This window comes from Westerdykella ornata (assembly GCF_010094085.1).
Source record: "Westerdykella ornata strain CBS 379.55 unplaced genomic scaffold EI97scaffold_36, whole genome shotgun sequence".
NCBI classification, from domain to species: domain Eukaryota; kingdom Fungi; phylum Ascomycota; class Dothideomycetes; order Pleosporales; family Sporormiaceae; genus Westerdykella; species Westerdykella ornata.
In genome coordinates, this window is record NW_022986886.1 from 151,345 (window position 1) to 165,715 (window position 14,371).

Sequence of the window (14,371 nt, forward strand, 5' to 3'; positions counted from 1 at the left end):
CTCGCTAGTGAGACAGCATAGATTGCCGACAAAGCTCCCCCACCTCCCATCGATCAAGATTCCTCGTTCCTTCACCCGTCCTTATCAAGGCTCGATCGCTTTTGAGAGTTTGCTGCTCTCTGTTCATTGCAGCTTCTTCCCATCGCTAGATTCCTCGCCTTTCTCACCACACACTCAGTCAGCAGCGATCATGGTTGCGTGGGTGGATTTCGGTCAACCCAGCTTTTGGCGTACGTGATCTATCCATTTTTTCTGTTTTTGGTGGCTTTCTTGCATCCCATTCTTCCCCTTTCGAGGCCATGCGGCTAGCTCGTGGGAGCTGTACAACGCGTTTTGAGTAGGAAAATCTATGGCTAACCAAAACCAACCCCCACAACAGTCGCGGCGGGGTCGATTGTGTTTAACCCGACGTTCTGGAAGTAAGTATCACGTTCGTGTATTATGGACGTGCTAGCTAACGGAGAGCTATTTAGTATTGCGGCTCGTCAAGGTACGTACGATCGGATTCCCTCGTTGCCTCCCGCTCGAAAACGATATATACACGATGGAGTGGAAGCGGGGATATACCCCAATGCTCCAGGAAGCAACCAAGAACAATTGGAAAGAAACCCCATATGCCACCAGCTCAAGGCAAAAGCTCCGCGAAAATGGGTTCAAGAAGCAACCACTGGCTAACCCATCCCGCTTCCAACCAGAATACCACAACAAGGCCATCACGAAGCTCTTCGGCGGCAACTCGCGCCTAGGCTGCTACGCCCTGGCCGTCACCATCTTCTCCCTCGGCATCATCAGGGACTACATGTACGTCCTTTCTCCCCCCCTCCCTTCCCACGCTCACAACCACACCCTCCTCTGCTCGACTAACCACCTTGGAAAAATACACAGCTACCACACCGCCCTCTCCCACCAACCCACCCACCCGCTCCTCACCTCCTCTCCCCCCATCCACCTCTCCGCCATCCCCCTCTTTTTAACAGGCAACCTCCTCGTCCTGACGTCCATGTACGCCCTCGGCATCACAGGCACCTACCTAGGCGACTACTTCGGCATCCTCATGGACGAACCCGTCACCTCGTTCCCCTTCAACGTCACGAGCGCGCCCATGTACCACGGTAGCACGCTGAGTTTCCTCGCCGCGGCCATCTGGGCGGGCAAACCTGCGGGGTTGTTGCTCACGGCCTTGGTCGCCCTGGCGTACAAGGTCGCGAGAAGGTATGAGGATCCCTTCACGGCTATGATATATGCGAAGCGGGACAGGGAGGGAAGGAGGGAAGGGAAGAAGGGATTGTAGGGAAAGAAAAGGTAAGAGGTCGGGAAAGTGAGCTTGGCTCATAGATACGCCGCTCAAGTCGGCGTGGATGCTGAGCATTGACTCCATCGAAACCGGTAGACGGATAGTCGGATATTTTTCCTTTCAACATTCCCAAGACAGCGCCGGCGAGCGAGAGTATATAGTATACGCGCATCAGATGCCCTGGGTCGGGCGGGATTTCATATTCAACATGTGTGCCTTAGCTGAGGAGAAGCGGAGGAGAAGGCGGGTGGTCCCAAAGCGACAATTTATTTGCCCAAAGCAACAAACAACAATAGCCTCTGTCCAGACCCCATACCACAACAACCACCCAAACACTGAAAAGTCCCGCCGCGGTGCTCGACTTGAGACGCAGGTGCCCATCTTAGGGATGACTTCGACTAACCTGATAATCTGGTTTTCACAGCTTCGAAAGTACTGAATTGGCTTACGATTTGCAAACTCCACGAAATATGCATGACCACTTCATTCTCACGCAAACGCAACATTAGAGAAACCATCTCGATTAAAACACTTGGCATTAACAAGAGCTCTACTCCTACTCCCTAAGATAATTCGCTATTCTGCTCACAAATGTTCGGGGCGACGGAAACGGCTCCACCGCGCCAGCACCTCCAACACCTGCTTGCAAAAAGCCACCAGATTTGATAGGCTAAAGCGCTGTATCAAAATGCCTTCTCCCTCGAGACACCAAATCATCTCTACTCCTCGGCCTCGAGTGGCTGCTCCTCATCGTACTCCTCCTCGCCATCCGAGACGGATGCCTCCTGGTACTGCTGGTACTCGGACACCAGGTCGTTCATGTTGCTCTCAGCCTCAGTGAACTCCATCTCGTCCATACCCTCACCAGTGTACCAATGCAAGAAAGCCTTGCGCCTGAACATGGCCGTGAACTGATCACCGACACGCTTGAAGAGCTCCTGGATGGAGGTCGAGTTGCCGACGAAGGTCGACGACATCTTGAGGCCACGCGGGGGGATGGAGCAAAGGGCGGTCTGGACGTTGTTGGGGATCCACTCAACGAAGTAGGAAGAGTTCTTGTTCTGCACGTTGCGCATCTGGTCCTCAACCTCCTTCATCGAGACCTTGCCACGGAAGATGGCAGAGCAGGTCAGGTAGCGGCCGTTTCTGAAGTCAGAAGCAGCCATCATGTTCTTGGGGTCGAACATCTGCTGGGTAAGCTCCGGCACGGTGACGGCACGGAACGAGTGGGCGCCACGGCTGGTCAGGGGGGCGAAGCCAACCATGAAGAAGTGGAGACGAGGGAAGGGAACCATGTTGACAGCCAACTTGCGGAGATCGGAGTTGAGCTGACCGGGGAAACGGAGGCAGGTGGTGATGCCAGACATAACGGCGGAGACGAGGTGGTTCAGGTCGCCATACGAGGGGTTGTTCAGCTTAAGAGTCCTCATGCAGATGTCATAGAGAGCCTGTTCGACGGTCGGTTAGCATTGTCTGTATTTTGCAAAAGGCGCACACAGTGACGAACCTCGTTGTCAATGCAGAAGGTCTCATCAGAGTTCTCAACCAACTGGTGAACCGAGAGGGTTGCGTTATAGGGCTCGACGACGGTGTCAGACACCTTGGGAGACGGCACAACGGAGAAAGTGGCCATCATGCGGTCCGGGAACTCCTCGCGGATCTTGGAGATCAGGAGCGTTCCCATACCAGCACCGGTTCCACCACCGAGGGAGTGGGTGATCTGGAAACCCTGAAGGCAGTCACAGCCCTCGGCTTCGCGACGGACAACGTCGAGAACCTGGTCGACCAACTCGGCACCCTCAGTGTAGTGGCCCTTGGCCCAGTTGTTACCGGCACCGGACTGGCCGAAGACGAAGTTGTCGGGGCGGAAAAGCTGGCCGAATGGTCCAGCACGAACAGCGTCCATGGTACCGGGCTCCAAGTCGACGAGGACCGCACGAGGAACGAACTTGTTGCCAGAAGCCTGTCCATTGTGAGTACGATACCCTGTGATGGGCCGAGGAGGCTGCATACCTCGTTGAAGTAAACATTCATACGCTCAAGCTGCAGATCCGACGTGCCATTGTACCTGATTCCCATTAGCACGCTGCAAAAGCAACGGATTCCTACCGGATTGCACTTACACGCCGGAGCCATCGAGGCCGTGCTCGCCAGAGATGTTTTGCCTGTAGAGCAGCAACGTTAGTTGTTGTCCCTGAGCGCGATTCGTGGACGCTGTAAGGAAGCACGCACCAGAAGGCAGCGCCGATTTGGTTACCCTACACATGTCAGAACAAGGTCAAACGCACTCGTTAGGGATTACTCACGCATTGGCCGGTCTGGAGGTGGACCTAATCGCGCAGAAAGGCTCATGTTAGCTGATGTCCCTCAATGTTGTGGTGTCCCTGAAGCTAACGCGGGGCTCCAAGGCACGCGAGAAAGTCTTTCAACAAAAGGGTTTGCAGGGCTTGTTACGTACAATCTCACGCATTTTGGGTGGATACAAAGGCGTCAAAGGCGGATAATGGAGCTGAGAATGGGAAGAGGGTGCCGAAGAAGTTGATCGGGAGACTTGTCGGGTTGGAGTGGAGGTTCGAGGGGGGAGAAGAGAGGCGGTCTGGGAAGGCGCCAATATTTACCTGGCGCGTGGCCCGTGCGCGCGCTAGCCCACTGTGTACGCGACCGGCCATCTGTTGCCCCTTCCATGACAACAACAACACATGTGGTCGGTACAGTAACTTAGAAGACGGCAGCGGTTACCTTGTCACCGTTTTATCAACCTTTCAGCATAGGAGAACTCATATTGCAGAATTGTACGAGCTAGAAATACATCTATTCCTTCTTGTCGCCCGTCTTGTTTCCAACTTTGTTTTGGCCCCATACGCGCCAACTTGAAGAAAAAGGCAGACCAACTCACCGTGCCCATCAATGATGTTTCTACTCATCAGTACTCCGTACGCTTCTTGTCGTCAGTTTCTAACCAGCTCCTTCAGCTTTTCGTCAGTTCCGTTGATTTGATACTTGGGCTGCCGCTTCAAGACGACCGGCATGCTCGTCCACCGAGGCCAGACCAACTCATACTCATCCTGCTTGTAATCGAGGCAGTGCCGAAGCCAGATTCCCCAGACGAGATAGGCGTAAGCTCCAACGCCAGTCATCAGATGCCACCAGCCATGTAGCTCCAGAAGAACTCCCCATGGCAACCCGATCTTGCGCCTGAGGCTAACGAGGGAGGAGCAGCTGATATTGTCCACAGCCCAGAGTGCGAAGCCGGACAAGAATATGCTGACGCCCCAGAAGAACATGATCCACATCTCTCGCAGAATCTTTTGATCCCGTTCATTCTCGATCATCACGGCGGCCGGTCCCTGACCTCTTAGCCGTGGATTGGCTGCTTCTCTCGCCTTGGAACGCCATCTTGGTCGCAGGTTTGTCTCCATGAGGAAAAGACTACGCACTACGACAATGACGGTGAGAATGGCGTAAACGACTTCATGGAAGGTTGGGTCCTGCAGATAGTGATAGTAGATGGTGATGAAAAGCGAGAGCAGAACCAACGAGGCAGCCAGGGTGTTGCGATACCGCCTTGACCCGCCGTATGAAAAGGTAGCGAAGCACATCAGGCATGTCGTATAGATCATAGACAGCTCGTCTACAAGCTGGAAGGGGTCTGCAGTATACATATCAGTCATGTTCGCGTACTCCAAAGCTTCGGAACCCTACGCCATGTTACTTACATTTTAGCGTCGAGTGGAAAAGAAAACTCCCGATGCCAACAAGCAGGTAGCCGACGAAGCCGACAAGGAAGACGCCATCATGGCCCTGGGTGAGGACGTTGTGTATCCCTTTGGCAGCCAGGTACATGAATAGGAGGTTCGTCAGGGTATTCACGATCTCGGCGGAGTAAGTGGTCGCGTAATAATTCTGGGCGATATCAATAAACCAGTTCCAAGATAGATACTACGGAGACGAACCTCTTCGCACCAGTCTATCGTCGAAGTCACGGGGAGCCATCTCCCCTCTGCCTCGACAGGATAGGGAATGGACGGAATTAGAGAGAGCATTCGGGCCGCCATGCTGTGGCAATGAATGAATTTGGTAGCATGCGCTTCGGTAAACCTTTGGGAGTCTATATCGTGGAGAGAGCTACGAGTACTGGAATGTCGTGTGACAATGGGTGAGAACGGGCGGTGCTACGAAGAAAACTGTGAATTTTCATGGTTAATAGCAGAAGTATGGGAACTGCCCAGTGGGAGGTGTTGATCAACCAGACGCTACTGTGTATTGCGCGTCACTTGTCACGGGCGCTCTTGCGCTGCCCCAGTGGCCATGGGCGTTCTCTTGTTTTCTGTTGCCTTTTCGCCACCCTCGGAAGGGGAAACTCCAAGCGGGCGACCACAAACCGCGGCAAGAGTAGCCGACACCGTTGGCCAAGCACTTGTGGGGAAGACGCTTGACGAATTCGAAGATTATATTCAGTGCAACACCATCGCAAGCTTCCAAGCATGTCGATACCTAACGATGCTCTTCAGAAGGTAAACGGCTGGCTTTTGTGGTAATTGCGAAGCACGTGAGATCTGACCTGCCGTCTAGGTTTTGCAGGAGATTGGCCAGAAGAAGGCCTTTGCTGAGCAGCAGCTCGTCGTCGTGAGACAACAGAAGGCCGCCAAAACCCGCGAAGCTCGCATGTTGCAGTTGACCGCCAGCGAAGTTACGTCCCTTCCCAAGGATACGAACGTGTACGAGGGCGTGGGCAAGATGTACGACCCCATCCGCCTACCAGTGGTAAGCCAGACTAATCCAATGCCCAGGTTCATTGGCACTCCCATTTCCGATGTGCAAAAGAGACTGAGCGCAGAGAGCGAGCAGCTCCAAGCAGATCTGTCGAATCTGAACAAGAAGGAAGATTATTTGGAGAAGACGTTTCAGAACAGCAAGGACAGCATCGAGCAAGTCCTTCGAGGCGCTGGAGCGTGAGCTAGGCAGGATCGACTCTCGTTTACCAGCACTCGCAAGAAAGAGAAATTGGCTTGAATTCGGCATCTCTGGCCACCGTCGGCTGGAAGCCAAAAGAGAAGCAAGCGCTCAGAGCGGGGCATTGGTATCGCAATCCTCAAAGTTCATCAGATGCCCAGTCACCATCCAAACCGTGGATGGAACCCTGGCCCGCTTTGCTTCCGGCGTAATCGAACAGCGCAACTGTTCGGTCATTATTATGAATGGAGATTGTTATATAGTGCAGATCAACAGGCATTGCACACGAGAGAGACATGGTTGATTCCGAGTCCGACATTGCGACTACCGACTCTGTTATTACACCAGGCTTCACTCACTCGAAAACCAAACTCAGTACGACACTTGGCTCACGGACTTTCTTTCTACCGCTGCATATTGATACAAGCGAGGCATGCCGTTCCCAGGCCGCTCTGCCCTATGCCCTACCGACTTACTTCTTCTTTTGACATCATAGAATCAACCACAACACAAACGTATGTATAGTCGACGATCAAAAGAGAAGCAGGGGTCAGTATGAATCCGACACGCATATGGAGTATTCCTACATATGCATTTTTCAGTATCCGAAAAAGGGATAGCGTAGGCGAGGGAGTGCTTGCATCTTTCAGCCAACCTTGGAACATATGGCTGAACGTCTCGAACGAGTTCAAACAGTCGATGATGTCGCTGGGCAAGCACAATCTCATATCTACCAAATTCTGGATGTTCCGTGGACACCGACACCGTCGTCAAGCAGTCATCTGTCCCGCAAAGTGCACGCGAGCAGGCTGTTTCATGAGGCGCTCGCGTCGTGACTCCAGCCCTGAAACACTGACCTTTTGGCAGTGCGGACACTGGTCAGCCAGTCCTTTCGTATTCTTATTAATACCAGTACTGTGTACTACCTGGACTGCTGCAGTATGGACGACATCGAGCGCCATGCCTAAAGCAGTGGTTAGCAGCATCGCAGCCCAGGTGTGGCTGTGGCTGCCCCTCCTTCGAGCCGCCGCAACTCCACGAATAATGGGAAGTACTGTGTACTATGGGAGTGCGTATGGAGTAGTCGAGCGGCAATCCCGTACGGTTCATGTTCCATCTATGACCTTCTCGCGAACGCGGCCGTACAGGCGTACACAGTACTGTGTTGCGGTCAACCATAACATACCCCGACCCCTTGTTCTTTGAAGCGGGCAGCTGGCCCATCTGCTCACGATGTATCGCCCATCACTTGGTGCCTCTCAGCCCCGGCGCTGCCTGATGACTATTCGCCCGTGTCCCATCCGTTGCGGCCCCCAAATCTGCCCGTAACTTTCTTACTCACCTTGCCCTCTGCCAGCCTTCTTTTCTTCCTGCTTCCAACGACTTCGTCGTCACATCTGTCGTGTTGTTGGAGACTCAACACCAACCCCGCATCACCCCGCGACTGGCTCACCGCCCGTCTTACACAATATCCCATATACTCTCCAAGATCGCTCGCGTTTTCTTTGAGCCTTTCCACACTCGCCTATTCTCTGGATCGACACTGTGAACCAACAACACCCCACCATCCCACTCGATCGCTTCACTACACCCAACCATGCCACCCGCCGACTTCTGGGACGAAGAAGACGAGTGGTATCACTCCGATAGGCATTTCGCCGGTGCCCGCCATGTCCGCCCGCATCTTCGCGCTCGAGACGACGGCTACGGCCGCCGTAGCGAGCTGCTGACCCCAGACCATACCCACACTTATAGCAGTGGCCTTCACCGTACCCGCTCCGTGGGACATTCCCCCGCCCCCAACGTGACCATCTACAACACCACCCGCCTCGACAACGAAAGCAACCCCAATGTGCGCACTCAACAGCGCAGCCCAGGCCCGAGTACGAGCCCTCGTGGCCGACCCCTCAGAATGGCCGATGAGTGGGCCGTCGAGGACGAGCTGGCTCAGCTGAGACTCGAGGTCGCTCGAAATAGGCGGTCCCGATCCCGTTCAGCACACTACCACCGGGACGAGTCTCCCGGCTACCACCACGACCACCACAACCACGAGTTGGAAAGATATCAGATCAAGATGATGGAGGAGCGTCTCAGGGAACAGCAAGAGCGTGAGCACCAAGAGAAACGCGAGGAACTGATCAAGAAGCGCATAGAGCTCAAGCTCCTCAAGGACAAGCAAGAGCGCGAGGAGGAGGAAGCACGCATCAAGCTCGAAGAGGATCGCCTCAAGAAGGAGTGGGAGTTGAAGATGGAGAAGGAGGCGCGGGAGAAGGCACGAAGGGAGCAGGAGGCCGAAGAAGAGCGCAAGCGGATCCTCCTCGAGGAAGAGAGGAAGCGGGAGAAGAAGGCCAGAGAGGCCGAAGAGGAGCGTAAGCGTATCCTCCTCGAGGAAGAACGGAAGCGGGAGAAGCAGGCCAGGGAAGCCGAGGAGGAGCGTAGGCGCATCATTAACGAGAATCAGCTGGCAATGGAACGGGCGCAAAAGGAGGCGGAAGCGGCTCGCCAGGCCGCAGTGGATGCCTTCAACAAGGAGCAGGCCGAGAAGGAGAGGAAGGCCCGGGAGGAACGCGAGAGAATCATCGCCGAGTACGAGCGCAACAAGGTCCTGGATGCGGAGAAGGCCAAACGTCAGCGCGAGGAGCTCATCATGCAGCTCCGCATCGAAGAGGAGAAGCGCAAGAAGGAGGAGGAGGAAGAGTACCAGCGATTCCTGCAGAAGCAGAAACAGAAGGAGGAAGAGGAAAAGGCGAAGAAGGCGAAGAAGGAGCAGGAGCTCGAGGACGCCATGCGCAAGCGCCTGGCCCAGTTCGGCTTCCAGGAGAACCAGATCCAGGCCATGATCAAGCCCGAGGAGCAGGCTAAGCTCCAACAGCAGCAGGGCATGACGCCTATGAATCCGCTTCCGCGACTCACGCACCAGCCTACCTACGTGAAGGTGCACAAGGAGCATCTGTCCATTGATACCCTCCACTACTATGACATCCCTTACGAAATTGATCGCGTAAGTGACCGAGTCCGTTCGTCTCTCTCCACAGCTAGAAGGACTAACCCTCGCACAGGCTGATCCCAACTACATCATCATTCTGCGCGAGATGGATAATAAGGAAACCGAGATCCTCTTCGAACATACCCGCCGCTTGCGCACCCGCGGAACCAGCCGCCTCCTCATCGAAGAGCGCCATGACCACGGCAAACCAGAGTACGCTTGGGTGCGCCGCAGGAAGCAGTCGAGGTCTCCGTCGCGTCGTCGGTCGTCCCCAAAGAGAGTCGTGGGAATCAAGGAGATGTTCTTTTGAGGCAAACGTTGCGCGCTTGCGATATGACGGGCTCTTACCCACTTGCAGTTCCCAAGCGGTTGGTTTCCGAGCGCAACATGGAATGTGATGAAGACGATGGAGTAACGTTTCCCTTTTTGACTTTCAAGAGGTTTTCTTTCTGTTGTTGAATTTGGGCTAATGTATCTCACACTGCTTGCGCTGTGTGACGAATGGGTCAGGTTTGATTTATCGTTTTGGTTCTTGATGATCTCCTGGGGGCAAGTGGTGGATGAAAAGGAGTGTTGCATGATTGACGTAGCTCTTGTGATGATGGGTTTAGGTAGTATAGGCATAGCACACATGTGAACCTTGTTTTATATATATATAGCGTGATATTTGAGGGGCAGGTGCGCTGTAATTTAGCACGGCCAGATGCTGCCCCTTGATATCGATGAAGAAAAGTGCAAGGAACATGCCCGTTAATACGTTCTTTTGTCCTGGACAACTTTCTAGACCGATTCTCATTCAGTATCAAGCTAATGCCCCGCACGTGAACACGGTCAATCCCATCCAGAGTGACCGGTCTGTGGGGCTAGAACGTGCCTCGGCTTCTCAGAACTTACTTAGATCTAGAAGGCGGGATGCGGGCTAGTTCGCCGCATCGCCGGACCTCAACTCCCTCCATGTTTCCTTGTACTTGTATATTCCTACAGCCGTTCTTTTAGCGTTTTGCAGAAAATGGCAGACAGTCTTTGTGGTCCCTCGAACGCCCTTCAGAATTTCCAGAAACACACTTCCGTAGACCGCACCTTACAGCAGGATCGGTTAACCAGCCGTCAGTCGCCTATACAAGTACGCCTCCTGAATACTCCATGGAGAGAATCGTGACTGACTTCCGTAGGGCTTCAGATCAGCACCTGGCCCCAATGCAGGCATCCTAGATCCCGAATTCGACGCCTTTCAAGCCGGCCGCTCCGGGCCCCCTCCCCTCCAACACGGCCTGCCCTTCCATTCTCCTCCAGCGGTAGCACCACAATTCGCACAAGTCCCCCAAACCCCTGACTGGGCCTCCGACTTTCAGCGACTGAATATCTCACATCCTCAACCCCTACCGATACAACAGCACCGTTCCCAACCGGCTTCGAGTGCTCCGGCAGCATGGCACAAGAACTTTCTCAGACAGCAGGCGCCTGCAGCGCAGGCTCCGATACAGCAGCAAAGTATGTTCGGTGGCATTCCGAGGCAGACTACCATGGGCTGGACGGGACCGTCGTTCCAGCACACGTCAACTTATGGCGTCATGGGCGGGGTACCATTGTCGGAGACGGCGCAAGGGAAACAACGCGTGGAGGAGGATGTGTCACTATATGATGATGCTGCTTTTGAAAGAGCGTTCGAGCAGGCGCATCGGGATGCCATGCTGGAAGTGGATGAGCAATGGAAATATGAAGCATTACCTAGGCAAGGGGATGAGGATCCTGTACTCAGGAGCCTGCCTGAACCTTGTAAGTGGTGCCGCTCTTCGCGCCTGCGGCATGTGTCTAATTTCTCCTCTAGTGTACCTGATGATGAAGATTGCAGAAACGGCCCGCCAGAATGGCCTTACTTCAACGGGCGACCTTCTAGATCGCCTCGAAATGCTGGAACAGACAACACAGATAGGCCACGAGTGTCTTCCCGTAGTAGTGCAAGGCCTAAAGTACTGGCTCGACCACGGCGTTACTGGCCAGGACCCAGCATCGAAGGCCTTTGTCGAGAATCTGGAAGGACTGCTCCAATCACTGAACGAGCGGATCATGTCGGAGTATCCTCTTCAAACTCAGACAGGAGTCCTCAACGGGCCGCAGAGCTGGCAAGAATTTGTAAATTCACTGCCACTCCAAGACCGGTCTTTATATACCCGGGACTCCCTACCAGCACCGGACACACACCAACCAGTAGAAGAGCAGCAAAAGACTGAGCAGCAATTTCCGCGCAACGACAATGACGAACTGGCCGTCACAGCGGGAAAGCTCCTCGAGCGCGTGGCGGACAACCAAAGCGAGAAGTTCCAAAAGAGCCAGTTCCTGGAGCTGATGCGCCGCCTGCGCGACCGCGAGGTCGTCGTCCAGGGCGACAAGATGGTCGAAGTCAGTAGTACCCCGTGCTCCACCTCCCCCACGCCAGCATCCGTCTTCACCCCGACGGGGAACGCGAGTGCCTCGCTGTCTCCGAACGCATACGCTTCGCGGTCGCGGTCGCCTGCGGTCCCCGCGCCGGCTACCGTCATTCCCGACGTCGATCGCTCGATCTTGGATCATGCCGCGACGGACTTTGAGTTGCCGGTGGATTCGGAGCAGGAGTTTGGCGTAGGTGGGAAGGATGTATGAGTGAGGGAAGCTCGTTTCGCTGACTCTTGGGTTTTGCGGATTTTCCAGATCGAGTCGCGGGCAGAGACGCCGAAAGGGGTGCATGAGCGGATCCCGTTCTATGAGCAGGACCTCGATGTCTTTCGGTATGGGCCGTATGGGACGCATGTGCTTGAGGGGCATGTGCCTCCTATGCAGTAGGGCGACAAGTGGTCGAGGATTTAGATTGGAGGGGCGAGATGAGGAAGTGGAAGGTCGTCCAACGGGGATTGCGCGGCAGGAGTTGCGAAGCCTTCGACCTGGGACACAGCTTGGAAGAGGTGTTCATGCGCAGGAGCAGTCGTGGAAGGGGTTGGCTGCCTTCTCGTGGCCATTTAGTATGCACGGTTGTTGTAGAAGGAGGGCATCTTAAGGGTGGTGTGGTGGGGATTTATACCCGTTTGAGCGTGGAAATTGTTTCGAATCGGCGTACATACTGTAGCGTTTTGGACATTGCGACCTCATAATTGAACTTCAACCTTGCTCCGCTACCGTCTGTTCTCTCCAGATGAGGTGGAATTCGCACGTATCAGAGCGTGCAGTGCGTCTACATCATTGTTTGAGGATCGTTCAGAAGATCTCCTAGCTCGAGATTGATTGTTTTGTTCTCAGAGCATCTTCACTTTGGTTGCCGGAATTGTTCTCGATGTCTTTCGTTGTGATTAACAATTTGCATTCCGGTCGACATGTGGAAACAGTGTAGTAAAGTTCCTTCTCAGTGGTTGTTGTTATTCAGTGAATCAGTTACATCTACTCTATATGCCGCGTCGTTACCAACCCATGTCCCAAAGTATCTTTGATCCACATGAACGCCCGTCACGGTTGAATCTATGACATCCCTTTCCTCGCGTTTCATAGAAAGTCACAGCAAATCATCAAGCTTAAATGTCAACCCCCCCCCCTTTCACCCGTCGTCATTCCCCCTGCTTCTACATCCCTCACCTCCAATGTCGCGAATGTCCATCGACTCCATGACCCTCGACCATGCCCCTACTATCCAGCTCCAAGAACCCCTCCCTCCCATCCTCCAAACTCTTCCCCTTCAACAAGAGCGCGATATCCCCCGGATGCACCACATTCATAGCCACCATAGCCGCCGCCATGAGCGACGCATCAAAGATATACAAAAACACCTCATGGCTAAGCAAATACCCGTGCTCGCCCTGGAAATACTCCACAACGCGGAAAACACTGCGCACGAGGATGAGCAAACTCGTGCCGTACAAGACATACAAATGGCGTCTCCAAGCGCTGAGGCTCTGCGGCAGGCCGGCGAGATGGTGGCGGCCTTGCATTTGGAAGAGGGCGGCGACGAGGATGAAGAAGCCGAAGAAGGCGAGCTGCACGAAGAGCCCCCCGACGACGAGGTTCTCGCCTAGCTTGGCTTTGTCCGGATCGCCGTCGGCGCTGGCCAGCATGCCGCCGCCCGCGAGCTGCATGAGGAAGCAGAGGACGTCGCCGCCGACGAAGATCTTGGTGAGCCAGGTGCGGCGGATGAGGGCGTAGGGTTCGCCGTCCGTCAGGAGGATGATACGGCCTAGGATCATGTAGATGGAGGCTGCGAAGAGGGCCGGGCCCAGGAGGAGGAGGAGCGTCTGTATGATGTAGGGGGTCAGGGAGCAGGTGTTGTGGTGCGAGAGGGCGCGGCCGACGTAGCCGACGGTTTCCACTGGGAGGGGGGAGGGCGTTAGTTGGGGTGATGGGAAGTACGTTGAGAAGTACGACGATATTGAGAGGTAGTATTAGGCCCAAGGGTTGGGGTAGGGTGAGGCAGTGATGATGGTGGGGGGGCGGGAAGAGAGGAGGCAAGAAGAGGAAATACGCGGGCTTACTTAGACCACCGATGATGAACGGCGTCATGAACCAGGAACGCTTTTTCCCGGCTTGCCAGATGTGTAACACAGCGCTGGTGCCGAAGATCGCAATGAAGATGATGGCGGCGGGTAAGGAGGGCGAGTAGGCGTAGAGTTCATAGCCGCCTTCACGGTTGGCACATTGGCTGACCATGGCGACGGTGACCTGGTGAGCCTATGTTGTTGATTGGGTTGTACGATGTGACGGTGGCCGTATCTTCAAGCGAGGTGGTGCGGTGAGAATATGTCAAAGAAAGAAGTGAAGTGATGGTGATGGAGATGTCGTGCGCTGGGGTATTGAGTGGAGAAAAAACAGCGCTCGTCAAGTCTTTTGAATATATGCAAGAACCAAGCTAGACGTGAAATCAAGAAAACAGAGAGAACAAAGCAACGCTCGGCTTGTTATTGGCGATTTGGGCTTCTTGTAGGGGAACCCGCTGAGGTCCAAGGCATTATTGTTAGGCTGTATCCTCGCCCCGGCGGGACCTCCGTACATTTCTTGTTTAGGAAATTACCATCCAGGGCACAGCCGCTTGTCCTACATGACATGACGACGACTACATACGCAATCTCCCCATCTATACAAAATCAGAAAATCTCAAACAATCCTCCTGCGACCCCACGGCG

The 14,371-nt window shown here is 54.4% G+C and overlaps 8 protein-coding genes across 8 annotated transcripts; 5 read left to right on the forward strand and 3 right to left on the reverse strand.

Moving 5' to 3' along the window:
- The first annotated feature begins 4 nt into the window (after nucleotides 1-4).
- EI97DRAFT_206724 (phosphatidylethanolamine N-methyltransferase) lies at nucleotides 5-1,378 on the forward strand. Its single transcript, XM_033793727.1, has 5 exons — nucleotides 5-230; nucleotides 380-419; nucleotides 474-490; nucleotides 696-801; nucleotides 886-1,378. Exons 1-5 carry the CDS (start codon nucleotides 191-193, stop codon nucleotides 1,289-1,291), a joined length of 609 nt encoding a protein of 202 aa, XP_033650139.1. The 5' UTR covers nucleotides 5-190; the 3' UTR covers nucleotides 1,292-1,378.
- Nucleotides 1,379-1,809: 431 nt separating this feature from the next.
- Nucleotides 1,810-3,869, reverse strand: EI97DRAFT_436843 (beta-tubulin). Its single transcript, XM_033799215.1, has 7 exons — nucleotides 3,753-3,869; nucleotides 3,601-3,624; nucleotides 3,527-3,552; nucleotides 3,418-3,459; nucleotides 3,308-3,362; nucleotides 2,802-3,257; nucleotides 1,810-2,742 (listed from the first exon to the last, which is right to left on the reverse strand). The coding sequence occupies exons 1-7, from the start codon at nucleotides 3,762-3,764 to the stop codon at nucleotides 2,014-2,016; spliced, it is 1,344 nt and encodes a 447-aa protein (XP_033650140.1). The 5' UTR covers nucleotides 3,765-3,869; the 3' UTR covers nucleotides 1,810-2,013.
- Nucleotides 3,870-4,064: 195 nt separating this feature from the next.
- On the reverse strand, nucleotides 4,065-5,571 carry EI97DRAFT_426127 (alkaline ceramidase-like protein). The gene is made up of 3 exons (XM_033797180.1): nucleotides 5,248-5,571; nucleotides 5,011-5,197; nucleotides 4,065-4,943 (listed from the first exon to the last, which is right to left on the reverse strand). The coding sequence occupies exons 1-3, from the start codon at nucleotides 5,347-5,349 to the stop codon at nucleotides 4,243-4,245; spliced, it is 990 nt and encodes a 329-aa protein (XP_033650141.1). The 5' UTR covers nucleotides 5,350-5,571; the 3' UTR covers nucleotides 4,065-4,242.
- A 175-nt stretch (nucleotides 5,572-5,746) lies between these two features.
- Nucleotides 5,747-6,559, forward strand: EI97DRAFT_206850 (Prefoldin). The gene is made up of 3 exons (XM_033793729.1): nucleotides 5,747-5,808; nucleotides 5,867-6,033; nucleotides 6,085-6,559. Exons 1-3 carry the CDS (start codon nucleotides 5,779-5,781, stop codon nucleotides 6,248-6,250), a joined length of 363 nt encoding a protein of 120 aa, XP_033650142.1. The 5' UTR covers nucleotides 5,747-5,778; the 3' UTR covers nucleotides 6,251-6,559.
- On the forward strand, nucleotides 6,560-7,649 carry EI97DRAFT_206851 (uncharacterized protein). The gene has a single exon (XM_033793730.1). It carries the CDS (start codon nucleotides 6,803-6,805, stop codon nucleotides 7,451-7,453), a length of 651 nt encoding a protein of 216 aa, XP_033650143.1. The 5' UTR covers nucleotides 6,560-6,802; the 3' UTR covers nucleotides 7,454-7,649.
- Nucleotides 7,650-9,692, forward strand: EI97DRAFT_206846 (uncharacterized protein). Its single transcript, XM_033793728.1, has 3 exons — nucleotides 7,650-8,620; nucleotides 8,687-9,248; nucleotides 9,307-9,692. The coding sequence occupies exons 1-3, from the start codon at nucleotides 7,845-7,847 to the stop codon at nucleotides 9,541-9,543; spliced, it is 1,575 nt and encodes a 524-aa protein (XP_033650144.1). The 5' UTR covers nucleotides 7,650-7,844; the 3' UTR covers nucleotides 9,544-9,692.
- Nucleotides 9,693-10,242: 550 nt separating this feature from the next.
- On the forward strand, nucleotides 10,243-11,873 carry EI97DRAFT_452956 (uncharacterized protein; the record flags this gene model as incomplete). Its single annotated transcript, XM_033800433.1, has 3 exons — nucleotides 10,243-10,356; nucleotides 10,406-11,009; nucleotides 11,062-11,873. The coding sequence occupies 3 exons, from the start codon at nucleotides 10,243-10,245 to the stop codon at nucleotides 11,871-11,873; spliced, it is 1,530 nt and encodes a 509-aa protein (XP_033650145.1).
- A 725-nt stretch (nucleotides 11,874-12,598) lies between these two features.
- On the reverse strand, nucleotides 12,599-14,146 carry EI97DRAFT_406066 (RTA1-domain-containing protein). Its single transcript, XM_033796580.1, has 2 exons — nucleotides 13,724-14,146; nucleotides 12,599-13,560 (listed from the first exon to the last, which is right to left on the reverse strand). The coding sequence occupies exons 1-2, from the start codon at nucleotides 13,896-13,898 to the stop codon at nucleotides 12,830-12,832; spliced, it is 906 nt and encodes a 301-aa protein (XP_033650146.1). The 5' UTR covers nucleotides 13,899-14,146; the 3' UTR covers nucleotides 12,599-12,829.
- Between the last annotated feature and the right edge of the window lie 225 nt (nucleotides 14,147-14,371).